Source organism: Ammospiza caudacuta, chromosome 5, assembly GCF_027887145.1.
Source record: "Ammospiza caudacuta isolate bAmmCau1 chromosome 5, bAmmCau1.pri, whole genome shotgun sequence".
Lineage (NCBI taxonomy): Eukaryota > Metazoa > Chordata > Aves > Passeriformes > Passerellidae > Ammospiza > Ammospiza caudacuta.
In genome coordinates, this window is record NC_080597.1 from 62,891,350 (window position 1) to 62,917,862 (window position 26,513).

General features: G+C 37.4%; 1 protein-coding gene across 2 annotated transcripts in view; it reads right to left on the reverse strand.

The window, feature by feature from the left end:
* Positions 1-6,696: 6,696 nt before the first annotated feature.
* Positions 6,697-26,513, reverse strand: part of CPNE8 (copine 8) — a 69,903-nt gene continuing 50,086 nt past the window's right edge. Inside the window, exons 14-20 of one of the 2 annotated variants that reach the window (XM_058804548.1) lie at positions 23,821-23,867; positions 22,999-23,180; positions 20,966-21,093; positions 17,444-17,546; positions 14,743-14,800; positions 12,012-12,085; positions 6,697-8,593 (exon numbers count right to left, since the gene is read on the reverse strand). In XM_058804548.1, coding sequence (XP_058660531.1) covers positions 8,405-8,593; positions 12,012-12,085; positions 14,743-14,800; positions 17,444-17,546; positions 20,966-21,093; positions 22,999-23,180; positions 23,821-23,867 — 781 coding nt within the window. In that variant the 3' untranslated portion in view covers positions 6,697-8,404. Of the gene's footprint in view, positions 8,594-12,011; positions 12,086-14,742; positions 14,801-17,443; positions 17,547-20,965; positions 21,094-22,998; positions 23,181-23,820; positions 23,868-26,513 lie in introns of those variants that run through there. The other variant, XR_009274742.1, reaches the window with a different exon arrangement.

A 26,513-nucleotide genomic window follows, 5' to 3' on the forward strand; every position in this document is an offset into this window, starting at 1 on the left:
AGAAGGCAGCAGCTAGAGGAAGAGCTCTCTGGCTGCTCAGCCTGATGAGCTGCAGCACAGGGGCCCTGCCATGTGGGCAATGCAGCTTGGCAGGGCTCACTCACAATAGAATCTGCCTGCTGCTGTCCCTGGGGGTGGAGCATGCTGGCCTGGGGCACAGCCACCCAGCAGCTGGGTGCCCTGGCTGCCCTGCTGCTCCTCTCAGAGCATGCAGCAGTCCAGCACACAGCAAGAGCCAGCAGCTCCTGCAGAGAAAAGCACATATTGCAGCTCCCGCCTACTCAGGAGGGGAGCACTCACCCACAAAGTACAGTGATACTTTAAACATCCTCTTTTTCCTATTCAGTCTAACAGGTTTTAAATAAAGCAACATTTCAGTTGGTTTTGCCATTGTGAAAAAGAGTTTTTGGAAGCCTGGTACTTCCTTGCAATGACAGGTAATAGACAGATCTATTGATAATGAAACAGTGCATGCATGAACGAGCATTTAGAGTCTTCTGTACCACGAAGCACCCAACAGTGCCAGAAAAACCTCTCACTAATATGGTGGGTGTGTGCTTAAATACATTTCTTTTCTTACGAATTCTTCCAGGACAGTGGGCAATGCTGCAGTGCAGCTGACAGCATATCTCCAATAATGACATGCTGTGATTCAGTGGTTTTTCACACTCACAATGGCATCACCTTCCTCCTGCCTGCATTCTTCTGAGAGGATTAGCAAGATGGGAAAAGCTACTTCAGAAGCAACTGTGGTATGTCTACAACTGAGGTGTAGGTTTGGGGTTTTATATGCTGTAAAACCTCTTCCTGTGCTGGAGGGCACTCATCAACAGGTAAATAGCCAATTTCATTAGCAGGCGTGATTTCTCCATAGTGTCAGTTCTAGTGATTGAATCACTGAGTAAAATGCTAGAAAGCAGTTTTATTTTAGGCTTTTTGTAGGGCTGCCAGAGTGGCACTTGCTGAGATTTGTATAGGTTTGAGTTATAGAAAAGAGACAAGTTTTGAGGAGGTCTAGATAGGAGAAAAGGAGGATGACTCGTGTTTAAAACCAGAGGGGTTCTTGTTATCAAATACTTTTCATGGTTACAACAAAAGAGTGAATGTCTGCAGCTCCAACTGGAGGAGAAAACCATGAGCTGGACAGAAGGTCAGTGAGGGAGAGCAATTACAGCTTGCATTGTAAAGTGATTTCCCCTCCACACAAAGGGGGCACTTATTTCTGAATTTTAACATGATAAACATGCAAAGCACAGATTTAAAGGCATCTGATAATGTTAACCTAACAATAGCTTTATTCCAACATCCCTTAAAGATTCTTCAATGTTTTTATGCAAAGATTTGCCAGCTATCAGTGAGTGAATCAGAGATGTGAGGCAAACACCAGTTTTTGTTTCTGAAGGAACTGCATGTTTCAGTACAGCCTAGAAATTCAGTGCTATGAATCTCAAGGAGCTGAGAGCATATTGTGTGCTGTCCCTTTTAAAGGAATCACAGGGAATATTTTTGTGTTTTGCTGGGTTTTGGTTGGTAAGATCAGTTGACTGAGTACATCAAGCCAAGGTGTCACGACTGTAGAATTGACTGTACTTAATTATCAATAATGGGACAGTTTTCCTGCTCTTCCAACACCTTGTTGCAAAACCTCAGGTGTACAGGTGGGGACTCCCACCTTGCTGTCCACTTACACCAATTTGCTTGGCATATCCTGCCCCTCAGCTGACCTTCACCAGGAGATTTTCCCTCCTCATGGCCTTTGGTCACACACAGGGGCTGGTTACCTCTCCTGCCCACTGGATGCAAGTCTCCTAAGGGTCTCTGTCTCCATGAGCCTCTGAGCCATTACTGTGGAAACAGGTGACTGGAAGCACACATGTATTGCAGACAAGATCTCACCAGGGCTTTCTTCAGCCCTTCTGGTACCTTCCTAACCACCCATGCACTCCAGTCCTCTCCCTCTGCATTATCCTTTCTTAATTAGGCCACCTACCTTTGCAGGACTTACTAAGGGGGCTTTAGGAGGATATTTAACTATTTAATGGATTATTTCCCTGTTTAGAAGGAGGCTGCACAATGAGGGAATCCCTAGCAACTCTCCAGCGTGGTCTAAACAAATTTCTAAGACAAAGATGACGTCATTTCCCTGAGATGTACTAGAAGGGGCCTCCAGACAGTTTGGGATGTTTGTCTATCTGCCCATGGAAGCCACCCCTGCTGCCAAAGACAGCATCACCCATCAGTGCTGGCCTTTGAGAGCAGCACCCTTGCACAGACACAGTTACCACACTCCTCCTGGTTAGCTGCCTACAAACCACACCTAAGTGCTTTACTTTTTTCCTCACAGGTTAAAAACCATCTGGTTTTTTTCCTCTCCTGGACTCTTTCAAAATTGTCTTTGTTCCTGAAGTGTGACCCCATGGACCAGACACAGCACAGGCTTCAGCACAGCTTAGCCTGGAGAAATTATTCTCTCTCTTGCAATATGAACACACCTGCTGTCACCATTTTCCAGGGTGATCTTTGCTTTTTATGCGGCAGTATCACAATTTGATTCATATTCTGTTTGCAGCTCAGCTGTAATCTACAAATTATTTAGTACCAAACTGCTGCTTATAAAGGTGTCTTTTATTTTCATTCCATTTGTGCTTATTTATCTCCCTCCTGCATGTAATATTTTCCACCATTTTTTCCCCTGACCTTCCCTTCCACTCATCAAAACAATTTTTTAATTTATTCAGGCTTCCCAGCCTGCAATCCTGGTGAGCTAATACTTTCATTCACTCTAAAAATGTAGCCTTTAACTCCTTTGTTTACTGCATTAATGGCAACATTTGCCAGAAGCTGTCATGAGAGACTCCTGCTGGACTCTTCCTTTCCTCCAGGTTTGGCACCTATTTATATTTTTCATTCCCTCCTGCTCACAAAAAGCCATAGACCAAGGCTCCTGGTCACTCCTGTCCTTTCAGAGCCTTTCTGCCTTGTACCAGGGAAGTATTTAATCTTCTCCTCAGTCTGCAGTAGCCCTTTGCTCATGGAAGAGAGACAATTTTCTTCTCCTTGGATTCCCTCTGGCTGGTGATTGTGTGCTGATGGCCCACTCAGTTTAAAGCACAGCATTCAATGCTAATCACTGTGCACATCCAGTCAATTGCTTTGATTCCAGGATCAGCCTGGAGCAAAGCAAACCACAGAGCAACCTGTGGCACAGGGACACACAGGCCCCTCAGTCATTACTGCAGTCTTGTTCTTCTCAGAGCTGGGCAGGATTTTTGCTGCCTGGGAAGCAAAGCAGTGCAGGAGTGATGGAATTGTTCAGAGCACAGGCACAGCCTGCAGGGGCTTGGGAAGGCTCTCCCACCACACTGCATGATTCCTGGGCAGGTGTCTCACAGGCCTTGTGCACATTCTGCAGGATGGGATATCTGTAAGAACGCTCAGTCACCTCAATGCCTTTGAGGGTTTGCAAAACAAAATCATCAAATAAAAATTCCAATGATGAAATTTATTATTGTCAAGTGTTCCGCTGTAGGCACATGCTCCAAACTGAAGTACTTCACACCCTTTCTTTAGATGGCCAGCTTGAAAATACCAGTCATCTACAGCCACTTGCACGTTCATGGCAATGCATAATGCAGGCTGGAAAGAACACCTGAAACCATACCCTACCAACTCAGTGGCAAAGAAGCAAAAATCCACCATGGAGTGCTGCAGAAAATGTGTCCAAGTGCTACAAGCCAATCTAAAAGTGGAGGGCATTTCACATGAAAAAGATGAGCAGTATAAAACAGCAACCCAGCAATGGGAATGGGCAGTCTGTCCTTCTGAAAATGTTTCTGCTGCAGTGACACCCACCTGCTTCCCCACAGCTCCATTCAGCAGGGCTGGTCCCTTGTTCTGGGAGCTCAGAGTTAGAGATCACCTCTGGTGGGGAGGGCACCCCACAGAAATCCTCCCTGATCATTTACCCAAATTGTTCTGGCAGTCCTCAGTGCCCCTCTGAGCCTTTCCAGTTGATCCATATGATATCTTTAGTCTCAAAACTGCATGAGCCAAAGCCTTATTAATGTGAGAACATTGATTATCTCAGGTGGCCATTATTCAATGTTTTACTTATGACACCCTCACCTCACTGTTTTGTGATCCCCTACAGCCTCAGACACTGTTCTAAGGAATTGCTGCACAGCCAAAAAGTGCTGTAACTGTGCAGTAGATTTGTGTTACTCCAGTACTCTTACCTATTTGTCCTGATTGAATTTGTTCCTCTCTTTTAGGCAATTTTTCTAATTCATAAAAATAATTTCAAGTTTTAATTCAATTTTTGGAAGTGATTAAATTATCTCCAGTTGATAAAATCCAATAATTTAATAACTAAATATTATATAGTGCTTTATCAATGGAAATGGCCAATATCAACAGCAAGAAGGTCCCTAGGGAATAGCAATTGTTCTGTTTCTTGAGTTTGATGATGGAAGACTGATAGCATTTTTCTGAACAATCTAACCAGCCTTAGAGTACTTCACAACACTTCAAACAAGGCCAGTATCCTGCTTTGCTTTTAAACTGTCTTCTCAAAGCAGCTGTTTCTCTTTTTTATCCTAAAGCTCGTTATATTGCTTTTTAAGAAAATTGTTCCAAAACTGTGTAGTAGTAGCAAATTTTTATTGGTAGAGGTAAACCTTAGACTGGATGTATTTATTTTTAATTGACTATTTAATTGACTATTTAATTCAATGATTATCCCTCTTCTGTGAAGCTTGAAGGAAAAAAAAAACCATTGAGTATTTAGGTTTTCCCTAATGGACTAAATGCTCATCCTTTTGTTAAATAATTGATTTAACTTTCCTTCCCTTTCTAGTAGAGGTTTCATTAGGCTTTTATAGTCCTAAAATTATTTTAGTTTTTCTGCTCTTTTTTTACACATATCTTGCTTTTACATTTATACATAGCTACATATTCTTTCTATTCTCGCTGATTTTTCTTTTTAAAGAACTTCTGGAACAATTATAATGGCCTCTTACTATGCTCCCAGGTTTCCCACTGCACTGGTGTAACTTCTCATTATGTGTCTTTTTATTAGTTCTTAAAGATGATAAATAATTTATCATTCTGTTTGTTTCAACCATTTTATTAAGTATCCTGGAGTGAATTTCATCTGTTCCTACTTAGGTGAGAATTTCCAGCTTTCCAAAATGCAACTTCTTAGAGAATCCCTAAACCCTCCTGAATCCTCTTCATCTCCTAGAGACACCTCCCTGTGGCACCACACAACAAATTCTTTTTGTAGACCAGAGCTGATTTGAAGTCCATGTAAATTCTACTGTACAGCTTTCCATCTTTGCCTAAAATGACAAAGTTCTAGTTTGTAACCAAGATCAAACCAGTTTCTTCTTCCAGATTGGCATCAATTCCTCACCAGTCTGAATCAAACCTAGGAGTCACTCCTGAATTAGACTCCCTGAGCCAGTGGAGTCTAATTCAAGAGTGAATTTCCTCATTTGAAGGAAATTTGTGCCAGAAAATTTTCTGCATGTATTATGAATATCCATTCCAAGATGGATACCAGTGGAAGAGAGGTTTTATCAAGGCCAACAGTTTCTCTCAGGACAACTAATTTGTCACATAATGTGTCACCTTTTACATTTTTAAACATAAAAACCATCTGCTACTCTTCAGGTGTGGCAAATTAGTATGTTTTGATCGCAACTAGCATTTCTTGGGAAGGAATAATAATTTTGTGTTCCATTCTTCTTGAGAATAAAGCCAGGAGTAAAAACAGCTGGTGATTTTTTGGAGAAAAATCTGTAGGCGATTTTTTTGAGAAATTCAAGCTCAGAGCTTTAACTCTCGTCCCCAAAAAACTGGAATGAGAGTTAATATGTGAGATTATGTAATGATTCCCACATGTTAAAGATTCAAGATGCCAAGCATAGAGATAGGGAATCTCACAGGTCTGGAAAGAGCCCTTTGCCACTAGAGTCCTCAGTCCACTTATCACAACTATTTCTTTCCATTAAATATGTTTAGAATCCAATACTAAACAGAAGAAAAAAACCCTGACAGTGTGGAATGGAATGGAATGGAATGGAATGGAATGGAATGGAATGGAATGGAATGGCATGGAATGGAATGGAATGGAATGGCATGGAATGGAATGGAATGGAATGGAATGGAATGGAATGGAATGGAATGGAATAGAATAGAATAGAATAGAATAGAATAGAATAGAATAGAATAGAATAGAATAGAATAGAATAGAATAGAATAGAATAGAATAGAATAGAATAGAATAGTGCTTAGGCTGGATAGACAGAATAACTTTGATGAAGTAACACCTTTCTTTAAAAGTTCTTTCACTTGTTAAATGAACTGCTAGATTAGTTTTGAGATTAATCTTTAAACTAATAAAGGTACGGGCTAAATGAGAGCTAATAAATTACTCTCAGCTGAGTAAGTTTGTTTTCTGGCCTTTTAGTGATGAATACATGGCCCACTGGGAACCAGCACAAATATCAGCATAAAGATTTGCCTAATCAAATGAAACAAGAGAAACATAGTATAACTTCAGATTTTTCAAAATCTGCCAACACTGTTCGTGCAAAAAATAAATGTAGAAGATGAAAGGAGAACACCACCACCATATATTAGATTTAAACTTACTCTTTATGATGCACTTTCATCAAAATTGTAGTTGCCAAGTATCAAATTTCACTCATGCAACATCAATCCACTAAGAAATACATATTTTGGTGAGAAAATTAAACTCCATATTTATGTAAAAACTGTTTCAAAATAAAAATAAAACAAGATTTTTTTTTACCAAAAAAATTTTTTTTTTTGGTTTTTGTTAACAGAATAATTATTTGGAAAATGTAATTTCCCACATGAAATAGTTAAAGGAAGTTAAATATATTTAAAAATGGAAGATTCTGCATTTACATAGTTATGCCATTAATATTGAAGATATGTTTTCTGGCAAAAAACTTCTCATGCTTAAAAAATGCACCTTAGTTTTATACTGTACATTACAACATACAGTAGTAAGAAACAAAATTAGTAAACAGGTTATATGCAAAGAAAAAATTACGTATACAAGACAATTACAACTGTGACACAAAAATAATAATGTTCAGTTTAAACAGTATCTGAAGGCAATTCACAATCATTTCAGGAGTTCTGTGAAATTTAAGGCCATTAGTTCTAAATAAAATGTATCTGACACAAACTCACAAAACTGTGTATTTTGTACAAAATATACATGCAAAACCATTTTGTAATTATATATCAACAGGCATATAATAAATTCTTTTGGGTAGTTCCGTACACAAAATTGTGAACAAAGCAACATAGTTGTGCAATTTTAAAACCATTTAATTACCTTTATTATTCATGCACCCTCAACGGAAATGTGATTAAATAACAATATTAAACCCAAATATTATTAAGCCAAATATCCCTTTGAATGGGAAATCTAGACAAAAAAAAAAGTTAAGATTTAAAATTTTTTGAGTTTAAAATGGTCCATTATAAAACATCTGCTGTAATCACTTCAAAAGACATTTCTGATGCAAAATTTCCAGTGCTTTAAGGAATGTATTATATGATTTAATGAGCTCAGTGAGTCAACTATAATACTCTGATAGTTCTGGATTGAGGTAATTTTCTTTAATTAATTACAGTAAGTAACTATTCTAATTTGTTTCAGTAGTTAGTTTAAAAAACTGTAAACTTAGATAAACTCAAAAATTGGAGAATCTCTAAAAAAAATACACATACTTCCCCCTCAGTCTGGAGCCAGTTATAAGTCATATGCCATTATGTTATTTACATTTAGGAGTTGAAATTTTCAATACATGAGATGAATGGATTACTAAGAACTGATTGAAGCACTTCAGTTACTTTAAAACACATTGATATATTTGTCCTTAGCTTTCATTTGTATTTGTCTGGACAAACATTCAAAGAGATATTGCTTCTCTTGTTATCTTGTGACAAACTATTGCAAGCTAGAAGACATGTGAGTCAATATTCCAAACTTTTATTCTTAAGAATAGTTATAAAAGTACTGAAATTTAAAAATAGTAACATGTAAACATTGATACAGAGTAATAGCATTCCTATACATTTATATACACTCAATATTCAGAGAGGACCCAATCTTCTGAGTTGAAAACCCGACTTGTGCTTCCCCCCTCCAATAAATACATCAAAAAAGTTTTGGTTTGGACTAAAAAAAAAGTCTCAGAACATCAACATTTTGCTCCTAGCATTTAAAAGCTTTCCAGTTGCTTATGCAACTAATAGGAGAATTTTGGTATGTGAAGAGAACTTTTCTAGCTCCAAGAAGTTATCAGAAGCTACTGCTGCATCCAGAGATTTGTGATAAATGCCAAACACCTCAGAGCAGTCATATCTGAGTCTGCAACACGTGCACTTGGGGTGTGTAGGGGGGTGGTGCAGGGGATGGCTTTATTCCTCTGACTCTCATGTAGGACAGAAACTGCTCTGGGATTTCAGCCAGTACATCTTTGGCCAGTCTCGCCATGCTCAACACGTGGTTTCCACTTCTGTCAATGTAATCCCGGAATGGCACAAACTGCAGCACAAGAGAGATGCTCACTCAGACACAGAACAGATCTTACAACATCAAAATAAGAAAGCTTAACCTAGGGGGTTTAGAGTATACGAACATGTTACCTTACACAGTTTTAATGTACCCATACATAAGTTGCATTTTATATTATATATTTTATAAATACACATTGTATCTCAATTATTATAGACCTGCCTTCTAATAAAAATAGTGTAACACTTTCACTTGGGTGAACCGTTTCACATGAGCCATGGCGAGCTCAGGTTGGTGATCAAGTGCTTCACTGATATATTTGGGTTATCTCTCCACCCTTTCCAAGCAAGAAGGTAATTTTGCCTCAGAAAGCCATTCTCAGCTTCCATTCCCTGCTCCTGCACCACCCACCAGACTGCCTCCACTCTGGCACTTGCTGGGTAGATTTTTTTGACCTCTGAAGTGAACAGAACAGAAAGGATGACTTTAAATTTTTGATCATTTTGCATTATACCTAGTAGAACTCTGAACCACATGAACACTTTTAATATGATATTAACAAATGCATAAAGAAGCTAAGCAAAAATGATTGGATCAAAAAAGAACTTGTGATGTGATATGCAGATGTTCAACACCTAGAGCATTTACCTGCCCAGCCTTGGCTTGATTTTTTAATACTTAATGAGAATCTTGTGCTACTGGCATACCAAAAGGAAACAATCCAGGCTCCTTGATTTTTTCCTTGTGTAAAAAGTACATGCAGTCTGAGTTAAAGAACATGTATCCCATCCTACGAGATCCCCTTATCCATTAGTCTGCAAACACGAAATCTCAGACCCCTGTTCTGTAGCAAAGTGGGGCTATTTCAACAGTGTAATTCTTGAAATGCAATTATACAACATATTTGGCCTGATTTAGCTCTTCTCCTCCTCTCCCCACACTGCAGAGGTGCCAGAGCAGTTGGAGGAACTATGGACAGGGAAACAAACCTAGAGATGTACAAGGACAGCTAACATGGAGATGGCAGAGGAATAGAATGAAAGGCATAGGAGAAACCAAAGGGAAACTGATGGAATGCCAAGTGCTTTTTCTGTAATTTAAGAGTTTAATTAAAAAGGCTGATATGCAAAATTCTCAGGAGAAACAGCAGGTGCATCACTATAAGTAAATATTCTCCTAAAATGCCTTAAACAGCAAAAGGATAGGAAACGAGCAGAAATTAAAACTGAGGAACAACTGGTACACATGTAACACAGAGTCCCACAACATGTATCCACACTAGTGAGGAGAGACAGTGAAGAACATGCTTCTACATGAGGTGCAACCAGTAGCAAATATAACACATAGAGAGACTCACTGTTAACAGACAGACTTTTCCTGTACTAACTTAATCAAAATATTTCACAATGCTTTTAGAATTAATAGGTAATTTCACTAGTTAATTTTAATTAATCTAATACACAAAAACCCCCACTTTTTAATTTGAGTAGTTAGTTTTATAAAGGCAAATCAGTTTCAGCTTGCTAGATACAAAATAAAGGTCAAACCAAATTTAGACAGTTTGACAGAATTCCTTTTTATTTATTTAGTTAGTCTATAAAGTCAATATTTGTTAGTATTTAGACAGAAAAAGAGCACAAAATAATTCTGTCTTTGGGTAATTCAATATGGCATGGGGCAACATTCTGATTAAAATATATTAATAATAAATAAATATTTTATTACAATTCTGATATGCAATGAATTCCAAAGAAATACAAAAGGGCATTCACTGCCTTTTTTTTCCAGCACAGGTTAGTAATCTCAAGGCAAAGCACTTTCACAAATCTTGTTTATAATATGTTAGAACTCTATCCATTCATGCTCTTTAAAGCTTTTTGGGCTGTTATTATTAGAGAAATTATGTTGCTTATATTTAAATGCATTTAAACGTAAGTGCAATGCTTGCCAGAAGGTACGTGAATTAGCTTTAAAAAATCTGAGATGGCACAGAGGGCTTTGCAGAGCTTGGGGTCCACCCCACACACTGCTCTGCTGAAAGCACTGACATTTCCAGAGCAACACACTACACACAGCCCCTCTCCAGCCCAATGTGGACACCAAGGAACACTACAAAGACTTTGACAAAATGAGAAACTATTTCTTATCTCCTGTTCAGCTGTCTTACATCATCCCTACCTTCAAAACTATCTGACAACAGTTACCAAAGAAACCAGCATGTTTTACTCTTCAAAGAGTTTTGGTATCTCACTTTCTCATCAGCTGTTATCTCTATATGTTGCAAAAATGAAAAAAGTATCCTTCTCAACTATCAGAATTCAGGAATCCATGACTTTCTTTAATGTGTATCCATAGAGAGTATGAAAGTAATTTAATTTCTGTCTTATGTTCATTTCTGATCTCCATTAAAAATAGAGGGAATTTTAATGTTGTATGCAAGAAGATTGAAGAAGACTGAAAAAAGAGTTCTGATCATTTTCATTTCCATATATTTATGTAGTTTTCTTTATTTTTCTGTTCTAATAAAACCAAACTATAAAATCAGGTGTCAAACACGTTTTGAACACGTCCTTGGATTGAAATATTACATTCACCAGCAGTTATCAATCAATCCTTAAACATTCACTTATCAGTATTTGTAACATCAAACATTTTGAAGTTTCAGTTCCTGCAGATATAAATGGAAACAAATAAACATATCCCAAAATTCATCAGCTGCTATCTGACCTTAACTATCATGCAGTATGAACTATTGATATGGCTCACTTATTCTTCCGCTATATATATTCTATTAAACAACAATATAAAAATCCAACCTGTCTTGAACAGAAATAAGTGCAAATAAGTAAGAGGAAAAATAAGCGAACAGCATGAAGTTTGACAAATAGGAGGAATAAAGGAAGAAGAAGAAATGGCAGTTCTAAGGTGAGGTTTGAATCTGTCAGTGTTTAAGAGGCATTTGGACAATGCCCTTATTAACATGCTCTAACTTTCAGTCAGCCCTGTACAGAATGGCCAGGCAGTTGCACTAAATAACTGCTCTAAGTCCCTTCCAACTTAAACACTCTATTTTATAAATGTATTCAGCCACTACCAGGAAATATGGCTTCCACAGAAGATTTACTTTTAGCCAGAAACCATTTTTCTAGAAATACCATGTTTCTCTAAATTCTCAGTAGCTAACTCTTCTCCATGGCTGTATAACACCAAGACTTTATAACAATGCCCTGCCAGTTAGGGGTCATTTCCTAACAAATGCAGATCCGCTCTTGTGTGTTACAAAAAGGCTTAGAGCTGTCACAGAGAGTTCTGAGCTTGTTATAAAGACCTCAAGATAAAGTATGTCAGTGCTAAGGTAAAATGAAAGGTAGGAATATAGATAGAAATGAAAATTCAAAACAAAGAGGAACAGTAAAATCTATCTATGAGAATATATTTTCTCTCCCACCTGCACAATGTCTCTTTCTGCAAATCTTCCTCTTGAAGAAATCCTCACTACATCCCCATCCAGTTCTTCCATAGCTTAAAAAAATGAACAAAAAACCCTTATGAGTTCAGGTACACAATAAAATCATCTTACTGAGAAAAAGTTCATACAAATTACACTTTTGAGCAATAAAAAAAACAACAATTCTTCTTTAGGTAACTCTGTTAAGATCATTTGCATCAGAAAATACATCATGTTTTGTAGCTGTTTTGCACTTTTTCATGGTGACAATACATACTTTTAACTTTATTGTACCTTCAGAAAAGAACAGACTATGACAAATACATAGTCCTTTCATCTCTCAAAACAGCAAGTACATCTGGTTTTGTAAGGCAATATATATATATACTTTCAGAGGTGGAGAAGAATTCATCTTCAGCAGCTATCGTTACAGAAGATATCAGAGGAAACAGCACAGAGATGTAATAACTCACATTCACACTGAAAAATCAGTATCTTCTAATGCTAAGGAATGAGGAGTGCTTAAAAAATATTAAATTTATTGGGCAATTCTTCTTGTATCTTCTGAGCAGGATACAAGTAAGCTCTGTTGTAGATACCTGGAAGCTATTCCAGGTGGAAAGATGTACTTGCTCTCTTGTCAGTGTTGAAATGGATGGATTTGGGATCTCAGGTTATTGCTGAGATGTTGGATCTGCAGTTCAAAAACCTTCTTTTGGTGTGTGCCATGAAAACCAAAGCCCTGCACCTCAGTTTCTCAAGGGCTTCCAAACAGGGCTAAATTCACAGAAACCAGCACTTCAAACCTAGTTCTTCTGAAGCAAGAGCTAGAAAGTGTAAATGACACCATCAGGAGCCAAGCTAACAGAGTTTATTTGTTCAAAGAAACAAATCAGTGCGTCTGCAGAGCATGTTGCCTGATGATGCTGTTGCAAAAATGTACAGGTGTTCAAACCAGGAGACTGAACAAGTGTTTGAAGGAGTTTCACTAAAAAATTTCCAAAACAGACATGAAGCACATCCTGCCCAGGAAACTCCAACCTAAAGCCAGTATTCAGGGAAATATCAAATTTGCTTAGTCTGTTCTTAATATTCTCTAGGGAACTAACCATGGCCATGTCAGATACAGAACACTGGGCAGAAATGCTTCTGATGTGACCTGTTACAGTCACCCTCACATCCTTTAAGTGAAGCTCTGCCAAGTGTATTTGTCATCTACCCAAATTTCAAATTTTTAAGAACCCCTCTGGTATTCCCCAGGGGCTGGGAGATGCAGGGAACAGGGAGATCTGAAGAGGAGCAGCTTGGTCTCTCCAGGGCAGAACTGAAGCTCCAGAGACACTGGAATGTGCAGACACCCTGAACATCACCCTCCTGCAGGCACAGCAGACAAGGAGTCTGTTTATTGCAGAAGGAATTTCTGGTTATTGCAGAAGGAATTTCTGTAGATGGAAGTAATTCCTCTGTCCTCGTGGGCACTGAGGGACCACAGATTTGGCATGCAGCTCAGGGTGAATCTCCCTGAGGCAGCACATGCTGAGGTTGTGGCTCCAAAGATGGAAACTGCATCCTGCAGTACAAACAGAATCCCAACACCCCAAGAACATGTCCTGACTGAGAAAGGGAGCCTGGGCAAATCCAAGGACTAGACAAACAGGGAGAAAGAGAAAATGCAATGGAGGGGTCAGAGAATGGTAAGTAACACAGGACTATGTTGGAATTCCCTGGAATAAAAATGAAGTTTACAAATTTCCATCATATGGATTTATGAATATAAACTGTCCTTTCTCGCTGACTGTGGCATACAATCATCTGGAGTGTAAGTGTTCACCTAGACAATTTCTTCATGGAGTAAGATACTTAAAATTATTACTATTATACCACTTGCCAAGCAGCATAATAATAAATGTTTATAATAAAATAAAATAAATTTTATACAAAATAATTTTTGTCTTGTTTTTGCCTCTTTTTTCCTACATTTAGAGTATTTGTAAAAAAATTAACATGTACGGTCATTAGTGAACACTAAACATCGGTGGTAGTAGTGCTAAGTATATTTCATGTACAACAGAAGGTATACTGATGTACTAGAATTAAAAAGAAATTATTTAGGACTTTGAGGAACAGACACACACAATGTCTACACTTCATAGGGCAGTGATACACACTTAATAAATTAATACAAATAATGGAAGCAGCTTAGTTATTACAACAGAGAATGGTGTTCCAGAATATCACAGAAAGAATATATAAATAACCTGGTAATTTCCCTCCTGCTGCAATATTCTGTCAATGCTGCTGCACAGCAGGGCTCACTCCTGTCACCAAGTGAAACCCTATTTAATCCAGACCACCTCAAATGTATTTATTTTTCTCAAGATTTTATTACTGCAGTAAGATCAATATTTTCACTCAACTGACACTTCACAAGGCATCTAAATATTTGTGTTGAGGAAATGGAACATTTATTGAGTATACTTACTTTACTGTAAATGCTGAGCCCCCATATGGCTCTGGCTTGAACAGAGAGCCTGAGGGCTACACAGCTCCACATGGTAGCTTGTAATCACACCGAGTTATCAATCAATCAATCCAGCTGGAAATGCCAGCAGCGCTCACTCCTCACTTCATATAATGTTCTTTTAAAGACCAATATTTGTTTGAACAGCTACATATTACTAAATTGTAAGCAAATCTAAAAAACAATTAGAAAAACCACTAGAACACTTACCATCAAACTCTGCTGGTCCTACCCCCACTATAATTATGGACATTGGAAGCCTTGAAGCCTTCAAAAGAAGAAGAAAAAGATGTTTAATGCATTACATAATCTCTACCAGTAATAGGAGATCTGAGAACAAAGTGAGCAAAACTACACAGAAATTATGTTTTCAAGAACAATTTTTCCCCCTAAAAAGTTGAGTGGTGTAAACTGTCTGCTTAAGTGGTACAAAACATCTTGCATGAAGACAGAAAGGCACATGACTGTTTTATTTTTTCATTACCAAGTCTTTGAATCATATAGGATACTAATTAAAGACAACAAACCATGTTAGCATTTAATATTAGTATAACAACTAAGAGGACAAATTTCTACTAGAAGCTTTTGTAAACTGACAGTAATTGCAAATATGTACCTAATAACAGTCTGACATTTATTTAAATGTGCTTTGCTGTTTCTTGATCTTACACAGCTGCTTGCAACTATGGGACACTATTTTGTACATTGATCTTATGCCAATTTTTAAAAGGAAAGAAATAATCTATTTGAGCAATCTGTATATTACATTTATCCCATTAATGAAATTTTACTCTAGTCAATCATCCATGCCACAGACAAGCAAGATATAGAATTGGCCTGTGGTAAGATTTTTCATTTTACTTTATCTTATTCATTCAAAGATATCTGGCTTTCTATGAATAAATTCTGTAAAATCTTTAAAACTGCAAAGACACTGTCTTAAATATTGGACTCTCCTGTCCTGATAGTAGCATCAGTTTATAGAAATAATGTGAATCTGCCTCTGATGAAGAAGGTATCAACTAAAACCAAAGAACACTCAGCAAATGTCAGGGTTGACAATTTACTGAGATAATTCTGGTAACTCTGTTGCTTATTGAGATATTGTGATAAACTTTAAAATGTCTACAGTCATTTTAAACATTAAACAGGAGCATACACTGGTCAAAAAAATCATAGATGTAGACTCTCTTAGTACAGAATCTTCTGTTTTCTAGAATGTTATTTTTTGATTGCAAAGAAAGTATCCTTTAAAGAGATTCCTACTCACACAGACACAGAATTATGTGATATAATGAAATATGAAACAGTAAGTGGCAAGGACAGCATACAGACAAAGAGTTAAACTTCTGCATATAAACCCAAGTGTTGGCATTTCCTGAATGACAGCATAACCTTTAAACAGTTTGGTAAAACAGAATGTGTCTGACATATATGCTGTAATGAGAGAGATGCCTAAAAGCACAATTAATGTTAAAATTGAAATATACTCTGACTTTTATACACATCAAGTTGCATTGGACATCATCACTCTTTTTAGTATTATGGATATTATTAAAACTAAAAAAAACTGTTATTGAATAGCATTTAATTAGTTCTGTCTTGGTATACTGTGCTCACACTTCAAGGATTATGCAGAAAAATGAAAGCAACTTCATAAAAAACCCAGACAGCAAATATTATCAAACTTCCACCTATTCCAAGCTAACACATCTGCTGTGTTTCCAGACAGTCACAGACTAGCAGCCATTATTTGTTGAGATGAACCATTACTGAAAACAAGGGTTGTCTGTATGTCTTGGTGGCACAGGAATTAATCTCACAAGGTATCAGCCAACTGCACTCGCTGCTCTCTTATGCACTGACTTCAAATGGAAGGGTGAGTCAGAACCAAAAGCTGCTCCTTTTTTCTGCACCGAGTCTTTCTGTCACCTAAGAGCAGCTCATCTAAAAGAAATTATGTTTCAAACCTCTAGTCTGGGCTGGAGAATGAATTCCCAAGCTTGTTATTACACAGATTCTGTGTCTGTGCTGCAGGCTGGGACTGAGGGCATCTTGGTCCCCAGGGAGAGGCAGAACACTGGGGCAGAATTTTCATGTGCACCCCACAAACTGAAACAGCATCAAATCTCTACAGGAGGTACTAAAAGTGGATTTTCAAAACTGTGCCACCTAATTCTGCACTATTCACTTGGACATGATGCTAAATTACTTTAATGTAGGCTTTTCAACTCACCATTCTGCTGCTAACTAGATCCAATGTGGTATGTTAAAAACTATTGGTAGAGATCTTTTCCAAACATGTCTGGGAGTGTTTCTGTGAGTACTTTTATCTGAAATTTCCCACAGGCAAAAGCACAATAGAACCTGCTCATAATACAGAATATTACCTATACCCATGGCAGTTTGGAAGAGAAAAATACTGAAAACAATGTAGAAACTAAAACAGAAAATGCAGAAACTAACAAATAAGGAACTTACAGAGTTTTAGGGACTGTTTTGAGGGAAATCAGATAATTGGTATGCTTGCCATTCAGGATCAGAAAGTTGAGGGCAGTTTGAAAAAAGTGTGGGGATCAAAACTGTCAATTATGAGAAAGACAAAAAAGAGTTTACTATGAAAAACTGCATGGTGGGATGTGTATGAGGAAGCAGGATACAAGAAATAAATGAGTAAAATAATACAAACATACAGTGCTAGAGAGAAGAGTATCACCACAAAACACTATCTAATTAGGTCAAGTTCAACTTTTGCTTCCTTTTCATCTTTATGCATAATAAACTTCTCCTATTTGGTAAAAAATGGGTACTCCTGGAACAAATCTAATGCCTGAACTATTAATCCACTTGCTTTATTGCCTAAAATATGAATTCCTACAAACATTATTTCAACACTTTCAATAAAACTTACATTCACTATGGATTCTTTTGTCTGAGCCATATCAGATATAACTCCATCTGTAATAATGAGAAGAACAAAATACTGGGAGCCATCTTTTACTGAAGCAGCATATCTAAGGGAAGAGAAACCAATATTATAATAGTAAAAAAAACTTTATAAAAGGAATTAATATGAATACAAGCTGGATTTGTAAAATTTGATTACCAAGGGCTAAAAAACACAGTTAATTTCACAAGTAAAGACATTCATAACTAAGCCAGACTTTATACTTTTAAATGAGAACATTGAAAAAACAAAACTAATACAAGATTGACAATCTGCATGTGTTGCATCAGTGAAAAATGGGAACTGCACCACGACCAAAAGGAGCAGGGACAGAATGTGCTTTATAGAATTATGAGATGTTAGAAAGCCTAAGTTGTTTAATAGGTATTACCTATGGGGTACAGAGCTTCCTATGAAGGGTATACATGAATACTGAATGGTTGGGTTTATAGCACAATTAAAACTTAACAGGAATCAACATATTGCATATTTTTCTCTTCTTTTTTTGTCTTACAAATCCAGGTTACTTACTGTTGACCATGATTGCAGATTTATAGTTCACATTTATGTGAAGGTTTGTAAAAGACCTGAACATGCACCCTGCAACCCTGGCCTCAATATTAATTTCTGTGCACCACTCACAAATGTCCTTTCCTGCAAGACTCATGGTTTTTCTCGTGCTGTACAGGAATGCAAGGTAAAATACACACAGTGATACCCAGTGCCGTTCCCACCTCAGTCAAAGGACCAAAGAAGCAACTACTCTTTGAAAATGAGCAGCTTTTGAAGGATTGCAAAGTCCTGAAAGAGAGTGAGCCCAAAAATCCTCACTAAATTCTATGGCCTGAACTGAAGAACTTTTTGTGGGAAGCTGTTTGCTGCTTCAGAGCCACTACAGCTCCTGCTTTTATGAAGGCTCTTGGTGCTGTGAAGTCAAGAAGTAGAACTTTGTGCAGTGAGTTGTAGAGAGAGCAATAAAAGAAAAAAATTAGTTGCCTCAGGAATACTTTTGAATACATGGCCAAATACCTAATATGACTGTGAAATAACTCACTATTTTATTGGTCACTGAATATGAAAGGCCTGGCTCACTGAACAGACCCTGGGTCACTCAGTGATGGGCATGATGCTTGCATATACTTAGAAAAGTCTCTAATGATAACACAGTGCATTGGCAGGCAGCTACTTCTGATAAATACAATGCTGCAGCCACAACTTTTATAAGAGCTTGGAGAAAGCCACAACTGATTTACAGAACATCAGCATCTTCCAGCCTCTCCCCAGGATCCAGATGGGTAAAGAAGCCATACAAGCAGTGACCCTGTTGGATGTCACCTATTTGCATGCTGGAAGTAGGGACTGATAATTAAATATTGAGATTGGCAAGACCTACCATGGAACACTGCCAAGCAGAGGCTTCTTTTATCTCACTTTTCCACACTGCTTATAAACTTTTCAATGATGATTGCATTGACAAGCTATGATGAGAGAGTAAAATAAACATTATCCTCCCTGAGCACTCAACACTGCCTACATACTTACACTGAAGAAATGGAACAGAAATTTGGTTATTTCAAATTTTTCACAGATTAAAATGCTCCAAAGTCTTTTGCAAGAAAGATCTTACATGAGGAAGGGAGATGGGAGGTGACACTAAGTTGAATCTCATGTAGTTTAGGTAACTCTAACTGGGGGAAGGATCAAAAAATCATTATCTGCCTAAAGAGTTTCCAAAGAATACCAAGATCACAACAGGACAGTAATATCTGACATTGGTTACAGAGATTTCATCAGAGGCACTCTTTTAAGTAGGAGGGATGTGGAAAGAAGAAATTTCTTTGAGGATGAAAGTAGGTTCAAAGAGTAACTGCAGGGCAGTACCATGTCAATGAGAGTCACCAGAATAATCAAAAAATTGAACCTTGAAGGAAATGGTGTTACTGGGAACTGGACTGATAGACAGATTGCTCTAGGGATGATCACGCAGCAGAAATCCTTGTGAAGACCACTTAAATTTCCCACTATAATGTAGTCTGATTTGCTACTAGGAGGAGCTCCCTAAGTTTGCAACAAATTGGTATTTAGACAAAAGTTCAGTGGAAGGACTACTAATACTCGTGGACAGTCTTGTGTTATTCTGCAAAGGTTGGTAAATATTCCTGAAAAACAACTGGTGAGGAAAAGAACTAATTTTATGCCAATGTTTTGATAAAACTGGATCGAAATTTTCAATTTTTGCAAGGAATAGCAGGCTTGAGATAAATTTCCAAGTTCTGGGTGAGGCATCTCAGCTGCTATGACCAGTTCTGCAGAAAAAGAAAGAGCCAGAAAAATTGTTGGGTTAGATTTCCAGATAATGTGGCAAATGCAGACACTGAGTGCCACATCTATGGAAAACTGCTCCAGAAGAGATCATGTCAGAGGAAAGATTAAAGGAGACAGATACTCTCAGATGACAAGCAATGTAAAATACATGTACATCATTTTAATTGTATGATCTGAAGACAAAACAACTAACCCTAATGATAAATAACTGAAATCAGCTATCTAGCCATGCTAGGGGGCACAGAAAATTCTTTGCCCCACAGAATTTGCAAACTATTTTCTGCTGGTCTGTAGAACTAACATCAGCAAACCAGATAGTACATAAATATCTCTTGCTATTAAAATCAGCTATTTTGCAAGCTCATAAATAAAACATTACCAGTACAATGATTTACACATCCTTGCTTTTTTATTTTGTAACCAGTAGCTCTTTGTGTCTATAAATAAAATAAAATAAAATCTGTTCAGCAAATCACCTAAGCCATATCCCTTTCCTATATAAATTCATGGAGGTATTACACTGCCAAGGTCTTGAGCTCAAGATTATAAGTCAAGATCTTGTCTGCCAAAATAAGGCAACATTATCCTTCTTAAGAAACTTTCTACAAACACAGGGAGGTTTTTACTGTGAGGAGTGAGATGAGGTGTTGCACAACAGCACCATGGCTCCCCAATGGTGACAGCTGCCTTGAAAGTGCCACTACCAGCAGGGAATTGTTGGCACAGAGAGGCCTGGAAGATTTTGTTGACATTTGGGGCATTCAGAGATTAGAGAAACTACACATACCTAAAAAAAACTCAGAGCTTATCAAAATTTTTGATAGATGCACATATTTTCTGTGAAGTAATAATTCTGAGCTTCAAAGGACAAAAAAGGAACATGACGTGACAAAAATTTTATTTCCTTATGATTTCTGCTAAGATTTGGACTCAGGCTGGTCAACTGGATCACCTGTATTTCTTTTTAAGCAGCAATTAAATTCTGCATAATACCAGCATATGATCTTCAAACCTACTCAAAGTCACAAGGTAATTAATTATGGGACTGAATAAACAAAACAACTGTCAATAAATACCTTTCTCTGTAACTGTCAGCCTTTTATATGCAGCACTTGTTCTGACACAAAGAAGTTTCTGCCCAGCACCTGCTGTGATGCTTACCTGGCTACATGATTAATTACAGGAGCAAAGTTTGTTGGTCCATAAAGCTGTACAGATTTTAGACTCCTGTAGTATGCCTCCATTACACCATCAATTCCATGGCAGTATGGATTTTGAGGGTTTCCATTCTAACAAAAACAAGAGATGATTAATCAGTATAAGTAATTATGAAGTAAAAACTACACAGGCTAATGAACACTACCCAGTGTAGATATTTAAAAGGCAAAGACCTAAGCATTCTAGGATCTACTCAGAGAGAGTTTACCACAAATGCCCAGTGTATGTGCCAAGTCTGCTTGTGGTGTTACCTGCTGAGGTAAGGAGGTTCCACCAGCCCCAGCAGTCTGGATCACTGGGGCTGGCTCCTGGACATAAACACCACCTTCAGTGTAATTAAACCCTCCTTCACACATACAACAGTAACAGGCATTTCCCTGTGTGAATTTAAGGTATGAATTACAGGTCAGATGTAAGCCTGGAAGCATGTTTGGGAGCACAGTTCAGGCTCAATGATTTATTCTTTTAAAAATGTGAGAAAAAGAAATGGTAGCCAGACCCTGAGTTCATACATTTAGAAGTGTGTAAGGTAAGCAATAAACTTTCCATTGTTTTGGCTTGATATTTCTGCATTGAAAAAATTATTTTTGACCTGGTATAAGCAAAAGAAGAAAGGAATTTACTTTTTGGGAGCCCACAAAATGGCTGATAGTGTAAATTCTCAGGGTAGGCATTTTACTACCTATCTCCATAATGAGTCTTTAATGAGGATACCTATTAACAGATGGCAATACAAACACAAAAGCAGAATTCCAGACCCATGTCAGGCCAGGCAAATGATCTATGATCTTTCAAATAATTTTACTCTCCTTCACATGCCAACACCTCATTGGCTTAGTGTGCCAGTACTCATTCTGAGGTAAAGTGTACTTGCCTGAGAATCTAGACAACCAAAGGGGATTTTGGACAGAATTTGTCTAAAACATTAAAAGGGAGAGCTGAAAACACTGCTAGGCATTACATGGGAGACACCTATATAAGTTTATATATGGAGGGAGGAAATACACACACACATATATATATGTATATATGTATGTACATGTATGTATGTATGTATGTATGGTGGTGCTTTTTCTTCTGTAAAAGTATCACAGTGGCTCATAAAGAAACTAAATTAATTTTAGAAATATCCTTAAAACTGAAAGATGCATCAATATATTTGGACTTGCTATACAAAGTCCAAAGTCTGCAATTTAAATGAGTATTTGCAATTGCACCTGTTTTAAATTAGATCTGTGTGGAAAACATTTCCCTGAGGTAAGATATGTTGCACTCTTTTCCAGCACAGGCTGACAGAAGAAATACACATCCACAGTCTCCAATCTGCTGCCATGTCTTTGATGCTAACTGATCAGCACTCCCCTGGTACACCTACATTTGCTATAATTCTTACACATTTATCCTAGCCTGAGAAGAACAAAAACCTCAAAATAAGCAAGTAGATAAACCAACACCAATCACAAGCATCACCCTTCTGGCAAATCCTGGTAGATTTTAGGTTGGAAATTGAACTGATTCATGGAGGAATCTCAGATTTATTCTTATCAACTCATCTTTTAGTCCACTTAGATATCCCTATGTCTCTGAACTAGCAGCCTGTAAAGACAGAGATCCCAGAAAATGAGACAGAATAGTAAGAATAATAATGAAATTTTATCTAGGAACATGATTTGTTTGCTTCTTTAGAGATATTAGCTTCGGTCTGAAGTCTTTAAAGCATCTGCTTCTCAAGCTGCTACAGCTGAGGTTAAAGATTATTACTTTTCTTTATTACGATTTTTGGCCTACAGGGACTTCTTGACTCCAGATTTCTCTCCATAACTTCAACTGAAGTAACTTCAGTACGATGAAAAGTTTTGAAACAACTATTTAGAGTAAGCACAAAAGATGTAGCACATTCTCTGTTCTTTACTTGTCCAGTAACTGCTTAAGACTACAATCTTAGCTCCCAAAAAAGTATATGTTTATTTACTTACCAGTGCAAATTCATGTGATACTCTTCCATCTGGAGGAAGTCTAGCTCCAAATCCTAGAGCTGGGAACATTTTATCACTATCATAGTCCTGAATTATTTCACCAACAGCTCTCAGTGCCATGCCATAGGCATTCAGCTGATAGGGATTCATGTAGTGCAGTGAAGTTGGCTGTAAAGGGTTACCTGTTGAAGCAAGGATCAGATTTACTTTAAAATTAAATCACTTCATTACTTGAATTTTCTCTCTTAAACAGAAGTTGTATCAGGTAAAAATGCAGTGTTCCAAATAAATCTTAAAAGTAGTATATTTTTAGTAGTTCTAAATACATTTCATCAGAAGTAGTTGCATTTCAGCATTGAAAGGGCAGCAAGAAACTTGTAGATTTGTGCAATTTATACACTTTTAAGACAAAATTTACAAAAGCACTACGACATTCTGAAAGCAGCTTTGGAGGAGGATCACAACTTATCTCAGCCCCACTTCAGTCTCACTCTCCCTGGAACTATTTGGCCCTTTTCAGTGTGTTCTTCTAAGGTTTCTCCCAGCAGTTCCAAAAACCCAACAATAATACTGATCAAAAGCTACACATATTTGCAAATGGCCTCTGGCTATTAAATTTTACATGTAGCTTTTCCAACTTTTATCTGTTCTGTTTGTCCTGCTTTCCTAGACAGGAATTGGCCTCTCATCTGTTGCTTGGCCAAATGGAATCCTGAGTCCAGGTGGTGCCAGCTGAATACTGTTACAAACACACACATATGTGCACTTAGAACTGAGCACAGCACAAACACACACAAATAAGATGTTTATTTTTATTCTTACCATTGGAGGCTGTGAAATCAATGGCAACTGTGAAATTGATTTGGGTTCTGCAGAAAAAGCAAACACAAATCTTATTAATAGTAGTACTGCTATGGAGACAAATAAACAAGAGATGGTAACATCATTTGTGGACAGACTGTAGGACACTGACTTTCTAATAGAGGAAATAAACACTGAAAATACTCTTATATAAGGTTCAGGCCAAGGGCTACACAACACTAACTTATTAACACACTGAAAACAGTTACTTGACTCCATCATTCTTTTTCTCATTGTTTATTAAAAATCCTAAATAAATAATTAGTAAGAACTTTACTTCCATAAATATTATTAATTCCTTTTAGCAGTAATACTGATTTTCCCATGGACTCATTTTAACCCTGGTCATGCAAGATGTTCTCTCCCAGCTGAGGTGGAATACCAAAACAGAGCAATGTGCCTTATGGATTCAGTGCTGCACAGATCACTACTACTTTGCCATAATTTAGTTGGCATAGAAATACATGATCTACTTGAAAGTGACAGGTGATTTTACCCTATCCTCCTATACACCACAAGAAATGAAGAAAGTATCTTTAAAGGAACAGTAATCCTCACCTCACAGCGAGAGCAAAGTGAAACCCGTCATCTTTTAATATGAGTTCCATCAGTACTGACACACATAAGGCAACAAATTAAGTCTGAATGTGGTTTTTGACTAGGTTTGATTACGGTTTTTTAAGCAGTACATTGGAAGGAATCGTGGATTCCCTGTGGCGTCAGAATGACAACCAGCTGGTCTGTCAGCAGGGGGGAGCAGTGGAAGGTTTGAGGACCACTTACTGCACAGAACTGTACAACAGAGCTGTCAGAGTAACTAATTCTAAGAGGCTGCATCCTCTCCATGGCATCCAAACCCCCAGTGCCACTTATAATTTCCCCTTTGCAGATGCTTGTTGAGCCAAATGCTGTAACAACATACAGAAGATTTTCCCGATAAAGTCTCTTCAAGATCTCCCTCTTACATGGTTTTATTACTCCTTGATAGTCGCCAAGGATACAAGAAACACATGGCCAAGCTAAAATACTTAGCTATGGCAGCCCTTGCTTTGTAAGTTTCTCATGCCAGGCCTCCTGTGAACAGCAAATATGCCTCCCATTACAGTGGAGAGTGTGCTGCCTGGATTAAAACAGCTGTCAGGAAAGTAGATCTGAATTCCCCTTTTGACCACCAATGATTCAATGCAGTTCAGTTAAAAATATGTGACCAAATCCTTTCGAATCCAAAAAATGTATGGATGCTCATTTCTAAAGACCTGGATGAAGGTAAGGCTTTTAACATGATGGAGGAAAACATTTCCTCTTATCTTCCACTAATCTGGGATAGAAGAGATGACCAGATATTTCAGTTGCAAAAGGATTCAGTCCCTGAATTTTACGGATTTACAAATAACTAGCTCACTACCTTTTCCAATAAGGCAAACCAGCTAGAAACATTTGCCAGAAATATCTTTTCTGTCCACAAAGTCTTGGAGCTTTTGTCTTTGTCCCATACACAAAAAAAGAGTAGACACTAAACTAGGTTTGACAGACATTCCTGTAAATTCAATTGCATTCCTTTACAAGACTGTATCCCTTACATTGTTGAACTTATTAATATATTTGGAGGGGTTTTGACAGGAATATGTTACTAACTGGGGGCTGTGTTAAGCAGCAGGAGAAATGTGATTTTGAAATATACATTATTTTTAGCACAACATGTGGGTAGGTCAGTGTGGCAAAATTTTGATTAAGTATCAAGATGTAAAGAAAAGTCAGCTATTAAGGAGGTGTTATTTGATGTAATATTCAGATGCAAAAGAGACATCCTCCTCTTTTCTGCCATACTGCTATAAAATCCAGTCTTATGGAGTAAAATGAAATCTGAGTTTATGGACAAACCTCTGTTTCATTCTCCAAACTTCTTTAAGAAAACAACAGTCTATATAGGTGATACTGGTAATGGAATATCCCAATTAAACAGATGCAGACTCAAAACATAAATACATAAAAAAACCCCATGAATAAATACTGTAATTATAATTTGTTAAAACTGTAAAGATTTCCATGATATCTCCATTAATTCTAAACACCTCAAATTACAATGAAAGTTTTGAACGTGAAGTATTTTATTAGCACCCATTTATGGAAGAGCAAATAAGCCATTGTGCCCATGGCAGAATCAGTGCTTTCTACCTCCTGCCTATCTAAATGGAAGAAAAACAGGGAACTTGAAAAAACCCCAGTTTTGGAGGACATGATGGGAAAACAGACTGATTAATGACAAAATCTTCTCTTTCCCCTTCCTTCAAATATTTGTCAACTGGACTTTAACTGATATGAAGTCATATTAAATGAGACAAACAAAGGAAGGGAAAAGCCTAGAAAATAACTGAGTCTGAGCGTCCTGACATGAGCCTCATGTCATGTTTATGTAACTGCATATGTTGCAGAAAGAAAGGTAAGATTCTACACAAGTACTTCTACAGTTTTCACTGGCAGGTACATAGAAATAATTGTATGAATCACTCAAAAAGATTCTATATAAAATAATTAAATAAGTATCACTGCTCATACTTTTAAACACAGAGCATTCTACTGAATGATATTGCTCTTTTGTTAAAAGAGCAGAAAAAAAGTTTAAGTGGAATTTATTAATATCACAAGTTTTCTCT